The 13,592-nt window shown below is 37.2% G+C and overlaps 1 protein-coding gene across 5 annotated transcripts in view; it reads left to right on the top strand.

Annotated features, from left to right (window-relative positions):
- QSER1 (glutamine and serine rich 1) overlaps positions 1-13,233 on the top strand; it is an 82,094-nt gene extending 68,861 nt beyond the window's left edge. For 2 of the 5 annotated variants that reach the window (XM_032799589.2, XM_075065204.1), the window contains exons 11-13: positions 6,866-7,018; positions 9,675-9,770; positions 12,070-13,233. In XM_032799589.2, the coding sequence (XP_032655480.1) occupies positions 6,866-7,018; positions 9,675-9,770; positions 12,070-12,210 (390 nt within the window). In that variant the 3' untranslated portion in view covers positions 12,211-13,233. Of the gene's footprint in view, positions 1-793; positions 1,345-1,473; positions 2,575-6,865; positions 7,019-9,119; positions 9,650-9,674; positions 9,771-12,069 lie in introns of those variants that run through there. The other 3 variants (XM_075065203.1, XM_075065205.1, XM_032799593.2) reach the window with 3 other exon arrangements.
- Positions 13,234-13,592: the final 359 nt, after the last annotated feature.

The following is a 13,592-nucleotide window of genomic DNA, read 5'->3' as shown; positions in this document are numbered from 1 at the left end:
ACTACAGAACCCAAACTGTGTTGTAACTGAAATCAATATATTTGAAAATGCGGAAGACATCCAAAAATATTTATATAAATTGTTTAACAGTGCGATTAATCACGTTTAATTTTTTTGATGGCTTGACAGCCCTAATAAGGGATGTTTATTTCCTAACTGATTTCCTTGCCTATTTTGTGGGTGTCATCATGGCTTTTTGTTCCAGGGATGAAGGCATTGTTGACTAGGGTGGATTGATTTAAATCATCACTTTTAATTTTGTTTTGTATTTGCACTTTCCAGTCAGTTTCCTAAAGAAGGGTTTATTTGCGTTGGTAGGTATCCATTAAAACATGTTGATTTACATCTGTGTATATCCTTTTTGCTAACCAAGAGGATATCTATACACGTTTATTTAAGCTGTTATATAGCTTTACAAACATTTATTTAGATTCTTCGTTTTCACTTTTTTATTGTGTTAGAATGACGCATTTCTTATTTACTAGATGATGGAGTGTTTAGGGTTGTTTTTTACTCTTGGTTTTTGTCAAGTTTTATTTGGAGAAATTGGAATTTTTACAAATGTACAAACACGAGTTCAAATTGTTCTTTTATTAGTTAAAATACTTTAACATAAATCTGCTGGCTGCATAAGAAAAAAAGATCTTGTCAAACTATCCCTATAACATGCAGAAAATTAAAACTGATTTATCAAAAATACTATTATCTGTAATTAGTGAATTGAACTAATTGTTTCTGGTCACATGTCCCATCAAGACTTTAGAACTAACAGATCTCATCTTCTCTCACACAGTTTTATTCATCAGTTGGAAGAGGAAGACAAGCTTTTAGCCTTTTCATCTCCCAATGTGTTTCTTAACATTGAAGAACAGTCATTAAACTGAACTAGTTAAATAAACTGAAAATAAGTAAATATACACTCTGGATGTGCAAAAGAGGCTACTGCTGACAAAAGCTGATTTAGCGGCACATCATAGATTCAACATAGAATGTCAGGGTTGGAAGGGACCTCAGGAGGTCATCTAGTCCAACCCCCTGCTCAAAGCAGGACCAATCCCCAGACAGATTTTTGCCCCATCCCTAAATGGCCCCTCAGTGATTGAACTCATGACCCTGGGTTTAGCAACCAATGCACAAAACACTGAGCTCTCCCTCCCCCCATCATCAAACTCCGTTTCCAGGTGTTAGCTAGTGACTTCTACCTTTCAGTGGTTTGACTTTTTTGAAAACTTTCGCAGCAAACATATGCTGCTTAGTATAGTTTTTTAGTTTAATTTAGATTATTTTAATAGATTCTACTAAATTTAAACCTTAACATGGGCTGTAATAATTTTCAGATTTAATTTAAATAGGTTTATATTTAAAAAGATAAATATATTTAATTATTTTTTTAAAAAAATAGGTATTTTTTAATTAATTTTTATCCACCGTGTTGTAGGCACCAGTCCTGTTTTCCTCTCTTTGTTAATCTAGGACTTTGGGACAAGAGGGTTAATTACCTCCCCATCTCATCACTACTGAAAAGCTGTTCCCTGCAGAAGCAGTAGTTCCTGCTCCTATCTTCCCAGTAGCCCTCTGTGGCTCCCTCATTGCAACAGCAAAGTTCCTGGAGGGTGTCTAAATCTCTCTGATACTTCTCATAATAAATACAAATGGTCTGTTTAACTGACCCTGAGCCTCCATTTTTATTTTATTGTTGTTGTTTTTACAGTGAGAGTTAGGGACATAATGCCAATTTGATTCCCACTGTGCTAATACTTCTGTAGCTAATCATTACACCCAGTTAGAAGAAAAGCATCTTTAGCATGCACAAGATTGTCACAGTTATATAATATTATATCCACTTACTCCCTATATTGTGTTACAAATTCCAGCTGTATAAAGAAGCTTTTGCTTTCTGTTCACTCAATAAAAGAAAATAAATTATGTCTCTTAAATCAGATAATGTAGGCCCAATCCTACAGCTTGATCTGTATGGAAGGATCTGCCCACATGGATCAGATTCCAGGATCAGGGCATATGTTTGTAAAATGGCTCATTTTGTTAGTATGTCTATATTTCTAGTACAGAAGTACAAGCCCGTATCATGTCTGTGTTAGCAATTTTGTAGTAATGAAAAGCTAATTTCCTACATGAACATCTCTATTGGTTTGATACCAAATAGGTTACATACTTTTAAAATCCAGTTTAATCCATTATTTAGAACAAGAAAGCCTGTTTTTATAATAATGTTAATAAAAATGAGTAGTTTAGGTATTAGAGATTCAGACTAGGCAACCAACAAGTAAAAGATGGAAATGGATTGGTTACTCAGGAGCACCATTCATTTCTGCATACTTTTTAATACTCTGTACTGATAACCGTGTATAGTAATTATATATTAATTAAAATGGAAATGGACAATATGGGATATTTGAGTTTAGAATTGCAAACAAAATCATACAGTAAAATCACCAATCAATAATCAAATCAGCAGCTTTGTGTATACACTTTTCTTCACAGTTCTAACAGCTATAAAATCCCACTCTGTCCGGTTATAATCTTATTTCAGTAAACAAAATTAAACTATTCTTTCTGTGTTAGTTTCATCTCTGTAAATTAACTCTCAGTCTTTTAGATACAACTCAACAATGTACGTGTTTGGTAATTTATTAGACTTATTACAAATGTTGTTCAGAATAGCATTGTTAGTTAACATCAATTGTGCTTCATTTCTTGGAAGTTTCATTTTCTATAAAGTACTTACCATTCAAAGTCATCTGGCTCTTTCCACTAAGCAAGTCTGATTTATAGCTTGTTCTCTTGACCCACCAGAACATGGAAATGACTAGTGTTTTCCTCCTCCTCCTTCCAGTTCAAAACTAGTCCTGTTTTGGGTCAGTGCTCCTGTCTGAAGTCTGTTCTACTCCATATTAATAGACAATAGCATTGAGCCAGTGACAGATGAGGCAGAACTTCCTGGCATAAGACTGAAATTCAGAGAATGCAGTGAAACTCTACAGAGAATTCTATAACAGGTAGAAAATTAAACTCACGGAGGGAAAAACAATCTGGTGGAGTCATTTTTCTTAACTTGAAGGCTGCTGCTATGACTAGTCTACATTTTGGTCGCTTGAGCTGACTAGTACCAGAATACAACTGTCTCTTTTGCACATGGATTTTTAGTTTCCTCCTGAGATTGTTACTAAGGGAAAAGTAACTAATCTGTTAAAACACTAATTAAGCACATTTTGTTTTCAGGGACACAGTACCAGTGCCTGGAAACTGTAGGAGTCTGGATAGGAGAGTCCTTGAATTCTGTAACTGTTCATTAAAAAGTTCATCTTATCATCTGGAGACTATATAAGGCACCATTAGTTTTAATTTGAACATTTTAACTCCTTAATTTCTAGTAGCAGTAAGTCCAACTGTATGCCGAATTCTTTCCTGTAATTTGTTATAGTCACATTTCCCTGAACAATGTAGTAATTCATGCAAGTAAAGAAATATAATCAGTTAAATGAATATATTGTCTCTGGATGAAAGTAAGATATTACATAATACAGTGGAACTTTTAAAAATTATTTGTTAAAATAATTATACATTTTTGCAAAAGGTGTTATTCATTTAACACATAATGCAAAACTGAAGTTAGTAAAAATAAAATACACCACCATTTAGTTAGTGTGTGTCTCAGAAATGATCTCATGCTTTGCTGGAGATCTATAGATATATCTATAGCAGAATGATGACATCTAGTGCCATTTGTTGCAAATGTAGTGACAACACATCTTTCATGTGAAATTCTATATATCCAAACCCTTCTCTGAAGATGAACTATAGATACCCTTTCCCCATGAAATTAACTAAGGCTTAAGGCGTAGCCTGTTCTACAAAGCTTTGCCAGCATAGCTATGTCAGCTAGGGGCGTGAGAAAATTACATACCCTTGCAGACACAGATATGCTGACAAAACTCCCAGTGTAGATGCAACTGTGCCAGCGGAAAAGTGCTTCTTTTGGCATAGCTAATGTCATTCAGGGAGGTAATGTAGCTATATGCCAGCTGAACTCCTTTTGTTGGTTTATGTTGTGTCTCCACTAAGGGGTTCTGCCAGCATATAGCTCTACCAGCAAGTGATACAGAGGAACGAGTACTGGGTTGGAAACTGGGACCTCTAAATTCTAATCCTGGCTCTTCACTTAACTGCATGTCCTTGGCCAAGTTACTTAACCTCTCTTAGCTTAGTTTCTCTGTCTTTAAAATGAGATTATTAATACCTCTCCTTACTGACCTTAAGGCTCTCTTAAACCAAGTAAGAATATCTGCACTAGGGGGTGCACCAATTTAATTATAAACCAGTTTACTATTAAAATCAGTATAATTTTCTGGTATAGATAAGGCTTAAATGTTAATTTAACACTGCAGTGATTCCATCTTCTAGATGAAGATTCCATGTTAGGGTAGTTGTTTCAAGAATCCAAAGTATTACTGTCACATGCTCTAACTAAAGCAGCAGAGCAACATTTTGGAGAGGGAGCTTGCATTTTTTTGGAGCCAGCTGCAGTGTTACCAGCAGTCATGAGTTCATCGCAAGTCTTGCAATATTTGATATTTTTCTTAAAGCTCCAGCTCTTGGATTCATGTGATTACATGACAATCTCAGCTTTCACTTTAAAAAAGTTTCTAACCCTTGTGTTTGCAGAGAAAAGTTTGAAAACATGAATCCTAAAATACATCAGAAGGCAACTATAAATAAATTAAAATGGTATTTTTTAAAATGGTTTGGACTTTAATGCCAATTGCATATATTTTTTGGGCCTCACTCGTGGTTTTTGAACATGTGGTATTGGCAGTACTACAACAACAGAGGCCTGAAGGATACTTTCAAAAGCTTTATTAATTAACGAGAACACATGCAACTAAGGATAGTTACTGTGTTTCACTTTAGATTTTGTTCTAGAGCTACCACAATCTGAACTTAAAGGACAGTTGAGTGTCTCTACTCATACAGTCCTTTGCATTCCGCTATCAAGGGAATTAATTGTAGGAATTTTGTCTCTTTTGTACTGTTTGTTTTGGGAATTGGATACAGAGACCTTCTAAAGCATGTTACAAAAAGGGGAACTGAAAGGTGGGGAACTGCTACATATAATTGCCATTCATCTCTGAGTTAGTAGTTTGACTAACTCAGATCAAGAGTGCCCAAAAGTCGCTACTGTTTTACAGCTTTTTGGTGCCCCTGTATAAAATGGGATGGACAAATCCTCATTTAAAAAAGGAATCAAAACAAAATAGCATGCCTATTTCTATACCCTGTAGAGAGTTCAGGGTTTTTTTATGATGGATGTAGCTCACTACTTCACCTGGAAATCAAATGTTATGATTAATAAAATCCATGTGAAAAAAATTTGGGAACATATGGAATTAGTTGGGTGTCAGCAATTAGGGCTGCTTCAGATGCTGCTAATAGACTTGGGAAGGAGGGGAAAGAAGAAGGCATTCTAAATCTTAATTAGGATTTTCAGGGGGGTTTTGTTTTCATTTAAAGAAGTTTAGGTCAAGGAATGGACCTCTGTGAAGGGATTGGGTGTTTTTTTGTTTGTTTGTTTGTTTGTTTTTGACACTCTAGAGGATATCTCAGACCCCTTTGGCTATCTAGCTACTACTATTTCCTTCTTTAATCTTAAAATTTGTAAGGTCTTGCTCTTTATTGACCCCCCCCTCCTCCATTCTAATTTTCTAGTAACAGACAGTGCTTTGTGTTTGTCTCCCTCTGACTTATTTTTCATTCATGTGCACCCTCTGACTAACCAATGTATTCATTTAAAACTTTCTTAATTGTAAGTTCTCAAAATTGTATTACATTTTTGAACGGATGTCAAAATTCAGATTTTTGTGTGCAGATGTGGAGGGGAGTTAAACAAAGACAGCCCTTGATGAGGTTTTCAATTTAAAATAAAGAGAGTTCCCACATCTTAAAACATTTGCAGTATTCAAACTGTTCTTTCAGTGAGATTAAGTCCGATCAAAAGACTACCTCGCATTTTGGGAGCAAATTGAGAATTTAACTCTGTTAATTCAGAGGACCTATATTACAAAGCAGTAACTTTAATTACAATGCAAATTTATCCTCCTGCAATGGTGTACACTGTTGTCTAAAACAGGAAAGTTTATTTTTGAAATATTCCCAACTATTGTTGGATAACAAATTTGTTAATGAGACTGGGTGTGTTTTCCTTTCTGAGCAGTGTAGAGAAAATAGTGAGTAGTCTGATAGCTTAAGTACAGGACTAACAGTCAGAAGTCTGAGTTTTATTCTTGGATCTGATAGACTGGCTGTGTGACACTGAGGTGCGTTGCTGTAAAACTTCTCTGTGACTCAATTTCCCCATCTGTAAAATGAAGATGATAATGCTTCCCTACTTCATAGGTGTATTGAAGTCTAATTTATTGATATTTTAAAAACGCTCACAGATTCTTGGATGGAAGGAGCGATAGAATGCAAAGTAAAATAGAGAATTGTAAGCAATCAAAATTGCCTGCTGGATTTCTTGCTAGTTTGTTTTTTTAATGAAGGAACACAAAGATGACAACTGTGATATGAGAAAGGGCCTGATTCCCTTGAGACATTACTTTTAAAGCCAGTCAAAAAAAGTCACTTTTGTGTGTGTGTCTGTATTTTTTATGTTGCTGTCTTATAGCTGATTGACTGAGTGAGGCTTTTAGACTTGTATGTAAAATATTTTATGATTGATTGCTTTCACTCTTTTAACTTCTCTGAAAATAATGGTCAATTTTTCAGCAGTCTGATTGATTGAGAAGTTCTCTTTTGGTGGAATTTTTACATGATTCAGAATCCTTTTTTCTTTTATGCTCTGTTTAAGAGTGCTTTGGAAAACTTTCCTGAACTGACAGTAATCACTCGCGATTCTAAAACAAAAAGTGGAGGAGCTGCTCTTTCTAAAATCAGAATGAATGGTAAAGCTTACAACAAGAAAACACTGAGGACTTCTAAATCAACCACTAAGTTAGCACACGTAAGTGTTTAGAAGATTCATTGCTGCTGCCATCTTATTTCTAGCATGACAGATGAAAAAAAATACCTTAAAGGATTGCATTTTGTTGGTAATTATTTTTTTTTGCAAATATATAAAAAAGATAAAATTGTAAACATATTTAATAATTAAGTAATTTTGAAAATAATGATTAGTTTGAAATCTACAGCATATTAAATCACTTGTCTTGGTGACCTGTTTCCTTCTATTATTAAACCATTATAGATATAGGGTTGCCGGATGTCCAGTTTCAAGCGGAACAGCTGGTCAAAAAGGGACCCTGGCGGCTCCAGTGAGCACTGCTGACAGGGCCATTAAAGGTCCAGTTGGCACAGGGCTGACAAGCTCCCTACCCGACTCTGGGTGGCTCCCAGGAATCGGACAGCATGTCCCTCCAGCTCCTAGGCATAGGGGCAGCCACCGGGGTTCTGCACACTGCCCCTCGCCCCAAGCAATGACTCCGCAGCTTCCATTGGCTGTGGTTCCTGGCCAATGGGAGCTGCGGGGACAGTGCCTGTGGGTGGGAGCAGTGCGGAGCCCCCAGGCCGCACCTCCACCTAGGAGTTGGATGGACATGTTGCCTCTTCCCGGTAGCCACCTGAGGAAAGCACCATCTGGAGCCTGCACCCTTGCCCCAGCACAAGCCCCCTTCCTACACCTCAAATCCCTCATCCCTGGCCCCACCCCACCCCAAAGCCCACATCCCCAGGCAGAGCCCTCACCCCCTCCCGCACCCAACCCCCCTGCCCCAGCCTGGAGCCCCCTCACACACCCTGAATCCCTCATTTCTGGTACCACCCTGGAGCCTGCACTCTCAGCCCAGTGACTGTACTCTCATAGTCCAATCCCTTGCTTCAGCCTGGAGTCCCCTCCCACAACCCAAACCCTCATCCCCAGCCCCACCCCGGAGCCATCACCTCCTCCTGCTCCTGAACCCCCTGCCCCAGCTCAGTGAAAATGAGTGAGGGTAGGGGAGAGTGAGCGATGCAGAGAGGGGGGATGGAGAGAGTGGGGGCGGGGCCTTGGAGAAGGAGTGGGGCCTCAGGGCAAGGGTGTTCAGTTTCTGCAGTTAGAAACTTGGCAACTCTGTATAATTTATTCCAAATAGGTAAGCAAAATATGGTGCATGTATTAAAATAATATTCCACACAATTCTTGAAGGGAATCATGTGCATATGTGAATAATGTATGTAGGGGCACATTGAGTACATCTACACAGGGATAAAAAAAACCCACAGTTGGCCCAGGTCAGCTGAAACAGGGCTTGGCTTTGGGGCTGAAAAGTTGGCTATGTAGATGTTCCAAGCTTGGGCTGGAGCTTGAGCTCTGGGAGCCTGCAATTTGTAGCCTTACAGCTTGTGTCCCACAAGCCCAAGTCAGCTGACCTGGGCCAGCTACAGCTGTTGCCACTGATCTTTTATTCCTATGTAGACATATCCATCATGACCTGTCCTGTATGCTAAAGCAAAGAATTAAGGAGGTATGAGGCAACCTCTTACTCCCCTGTGCAATTTACTCGCATCACAGGTAGCAGGATGAAACAGTCTCCTTGGAGCAGCTGCTCCCCCTCTTGCACAGGCAAGAGGAGGGAATGGACTCAGCCTTAGATGGTGGCCCTCCCATCTCCATAGTGTAACAGGAAGCACAGCTGTGCTAGCCGGAAAATGTTAGACCATAACTAGGTCTGGTTCAGGGTGCATTTCCCCCCTCCATCATTCTCCCACCAGAGCCAAGGGAGAATACGGGACAGCTTCTGGCAGAGCACAACACCACGTTGCCCCTACATGCAGCTGGTGGCAGTTTAGCCTTTAATATTAACATTTACTTAAAGTTGATGTAGATTTCTACTGTAAACTGTACAATAACTGCTAGACAGTACATGGAAAAATGAATGTTTCCACTGGAGAAACTTTAATTTGATCATAAGGCATGTCATAGGCCAGGCATATAAATAAATTAATTCTTTGTTGTAGCTTCTCATTTATCTCCAGTGACAAAAGTTGTTTCATATCTTACTGTTAAAAAGAATATTGAAAAGAAATATTAGAGAAATTCATATAACTCATCTTTGTGGCTTTTTCAGGACAGTCTGAACTAGATTTTACAGGATACTGGAAGACATACCTAAAGCACGTTTAGCTAACATCAGTAGATGCAGGAGATGCCACCAACCAGTGAATATCCACATATTTTTGTAAATTTTGGAAAGAAAAAACTATCGCAGCAATATATGCAAGCTCTTTCCACAGTTCCTCAGACAAAGATCTGCCCTTCTCCAAAAATCTATACAGAATTTGGTAGATTAAGTGAACACCAAGAAATAGCTATATCTTTTGCTATTTTTAGAGATGTTAGTAATACTTGAAAAATGGCAAGTTAACACACCTTCCATATATTCAGAGTGGTTGAAAGAACTATTAAGCCCAGCTTTAAAGAAGACATTAAATTTACATGAGAAACAAAGTGGGTAAGGGTATACTAATTTTGGTGTCACATATCTCTTGATGCAGTTTCAGACATGATGATAGTTACCTTTTATTTCTGAATTGCTAAAATTGACATGATCCATTTGGTAATAAGAAGCCTATCTCAGAACAAATATCATTAATTTGCCTAAAAATAACTATTTTCTCTGCAGGAGTTTACTGTAGATCCAGAAAAAATACAGTTGTACTCTTTGTATCACTCACTCCATCATTACAAATACCACATATATCTGACATGTAAAGAGGAGGTGAGTATTTGTTCTGCTTCTTATATGTGGCATTATTTTTAGATTAATTAAGAAGTAGTGCAGAAAGTTAAATTATCTCTATATAACAGCATTATCAAAACATGAGTAGGAGGCAGCTAAATGTGTTTCTGATTTTTAACCCAACCAAAGTAATGATTCTATTGCAGCCAAGTCAAGGTGATCAACAGCTGACATTAGTGGGTGATGATTTTCTATTCTGCAAAATCTGATATGTTAAAATAGGGAATATTATGGAAGTATTGTAAGTGACTCCACAGTTAAGCCTGTGTTGGCATTAGCATATAACTTGATTCAAATTTTCTCTTTGTATTTTAGTAATTGAAATTAATCTGTATATTTGGGACAGTAACTCTTCCTAGGACAACTGGATTTTCTATATAACTTTTTTAGCAGAATATTAACTTTAATAGAAGAAGCATTTAAAAACACCAGTTTTTAAAAATATTCTGTTTTTCTACCAGTTCTTCATTCCTCTGACTAAACAGTCCCCACAGACTCCAAATTTCTCTCTCACTCTTTCTTGCCAACATACACACATTGCATCCTCACATACACACATTCTGATAACATTTTGGACATAAGGCTTTTTTTTTTAATTAAACACATATGCTTATTGACCTAATTGAGTTTCATCAAGATGAACTGACAAAACTGCTCAGACCAGCAGTTGTTTCTGTTTTAAAACATGTCTCACCACCTGTGCTTTGCACAAACCCTTGGTGAGGCAGGCTAGGTAGCCAGAGGCATGAGGATTGTGCTCTGTGGATTAGAGGCACCTTTAGAGACCCATAAGGTTTGAGTAGGGATGCTGAAGGATAGACTGAATGGGACTTTGGGAGACACAGGGTGTTCCAGCCAAGATGTAGGAGATCTGGAGGGAAGTGGCTTTGAGGTGGGGGAAGGAGAGCCTGAGACTGGGGTGTTTGTGGCTGTGCAGAGAGTCAGGGATAAGAGAAGAGATAGCCCATTGCCTCTGCATAAGGCATTGGCATATCAAGGTTTCCCTATGATTTATCTTCCTCGGTGAACAGAGGCCACAACTACCAATAGAGCCCTTTGGTGCCAGTGCCTGGATGCAAATGCACTGAGTTCCTTATACACATGCACACATTCTCAGAGATGCCTAAGCCATGTACAGTCTTGGTTCCACCTCCAAACAGACTAATAAATCACCACTCAGTTCTGCAAGCCCAATGTTCACAGCACTGTGGGGACCTCTGAGAGTAGCAGAAATACTATGAGCATTAGGCTATCTTGTAACAAGGTAAAAGGGAGAGAGGGAGGGAAAAAACTTGGTGTGAAGGGAGCATGGAAGGAAGTCGGGTTTGCCCTAGATTGGATCTGCAGCAAGAGAAGTGGAGTTCAATTCTGATGGTTCATGAAACCCTGGACAATAAGGTTGCAAGGGTTGGGGAGGACTTAACTATTGATATCCTGCCTCTTTTATAGATGTATTGATGTTACGAACGCTAGAGCATTTTTAAAAGGTTTTTAACGAATGGGGGAGGGGGGGAATATATTATAGTTTAGACTTAATATAAAAAAAATCTTATTTGTGTATTCATAATAATTCATTTGTTTTTAAGTTCATTCTTCCTAATGTTGCTAAAGAAGGCGCAACTGTTTTTTATTTTTACATTTTTTCGTGCTGTGTTTGTGGAGAAAAATTCAAGGTTTTTTAATAGTGTACTTCATTGCTTGAACTTTCTTTTAGACTAAGATCTTTAATTATTGATATACTTCCTCTTTAAGTATCCTAAAGCCAATTCTGAAAATCAGTTGACAAGTTCTGCCAGCATTGCATTGTTACAGTTCTGTCATAAACTATAAACTAGTTATCAAACTCTAGCAAATAAGATAGTATTGTCTTTTAATTCTGCATGTTTTTAAATATATTTTTTAAAATATCTTAGCATTTATTTATATTATTGGATCTTATATTTTAACACGGCATTGTTCACATTTATGGCATTTCTTATGATCATTCCTACACATTTCTTAAGATACCAGGAGTTGAAGGTGTTTAGCACCTTGGAAAATCAGACGTTAGATTGGTATTTTTTAACTAGATCACTTCAGTAATGAATAATAGACCTGGACCTTAGCTAGCCATGTCTGCAGAAGAAACGGCCCTGGACAAATAAAGCTTGGCTAAGAATTCCTGCCACTTTGCAGACATTAGCATATGGATCAAGGAAGTATTTATGAGCTTCATGCTACATTTTAAATGAGTAACAGAGCAGGCTAATATGTTTTTTTCTCTCTTTCTCTCAAATAGATTTCTTCTGTTCAGAAAAAGAGTGCAGATCTAGGACAGGAGGAGATTGTTCAGCTGTGCATGAAAAATATAAAATGGGTGGAGGATCTTTTTGAAAAGTTTGGTGAACTTTTGAATCATGTACAGCAGAAGTGTTCATAACAAACTTTCTTCAGAATCTGACATTTTTCTACAGCACTAACCTGATGGAAAAGAAAGCTCAGAGAAAGACTCTGATTCTTGTACAATACCAGACTATGTTCTTATTCACAGGCATTTTATTTCTCTTATGGAACTTTGTACTTTGGCGCCTGCTAAGGAAAAGTGATGCTGCCAAGGAAATGAGTCTTTTAGAGATGGAAGTAAACATAAACATCACCACATTTTAACCTGAATAATGATTTTTGTATTTTGTAAACTATTGGGTAACTTAGTTTTATTTTCAGAAATGTTTTTGACAAATGATAAAGCATGCACTAAGTATAATTTTTTCTTTATTGCTATAGAGATAACACTTAAAATACTATGGCTGTTTCCGACTCTGGTGAACACCAAAAAGAGTCAGGGCTGGGGTAAACTAATATTTGCATTTCTGTCTAGCCATGAAATTTAGAGTATTATGCATTTTGTAAACAGAGCTGGTGTGACATCAAATTCTGTATACAAATATTGCCATCATAAAATTCAGAAATGTAATTATGCTTTATGGACTCCTTTTACTATTATCATGTTCAGGAGACTGAACATGGAGTTGGTGCAATCCGATGACTGCTTTTTGTGTCAAATTATATTGTAATGAAAGACAATGACCTTAACTATTTTCCCTGTTTTGAAGAAAAATATTTTCCTTTATACTGTGTTTTTTGTTTGTTCTTTTGGAAAAAAAATTCAATTGTACATTTTATCTCACTAATAGTTGTATTTTTCACAGAGAAAATATTGTGGTTAAAGTTGTTTCATGTATCTTTGTAATACGCTTTTCATTGTTTTCAGTAAATCTTATTCATTTATATGTTGATTTCATATTGTAAACTATATATCTTGAGGTAACCCTTTTTGTTTATACAGGTTTTCTTCAGTGTTAACCAGAATAATGCATAATAGACGAATTTTGCTTTAAGTGTAGTTGTGTTAGACACTGCAGTTATTTTCTCATACGTGAAAATAAATTTCTTACTAAACTGGCCCCTGATTAACTGAGAGTTTAAATGAAAAGCTACTATACTTTATCTTCTGGTCAACAAAGATTTATGATTGTGAATAGACTATATGCAGTGTTAAACACAGCTTACATAGTTATTTTTAGAACTGGCAGTGGCAGAGCTATTCTCCTTTTTGGTGCCTTTTAGATCTTCAGACATACTTTTGTAGCATCCCTCCCATCCAGTTTCTTAACAGTTAATAGTGCCACTAGTCCCACTCAGACAACGAATGTAATAGGCTCAAAACAGTAGAACATGTTCTTTAAGTTTGCCAACAGAATGCCTTACTTTCAGTCATTCAAACTGTGTACGTGCTGGGGCCCAAAAGAAATAGACATGTCA

The sequence above is a fragment of the Chelonoidis abingdonii genome, chromosome 4 (genome assembly GCF_003597395.2).
Source record: "Chelonoidis abingdonii isolate Lonesome George chromosome 4, CheloAbing_2.0, whole genome shotgun sequence".
Classification (NCBI taxonomy): domain Eukaryota; kingdom Metazoa; phylum Chordata; order Testudines; family Testudinidae; genus Chelonoidis; species Chelonoidis abingdonii.
This window is presented reverse-complemented; position numbering and strand designations above follow the sequence as displayed.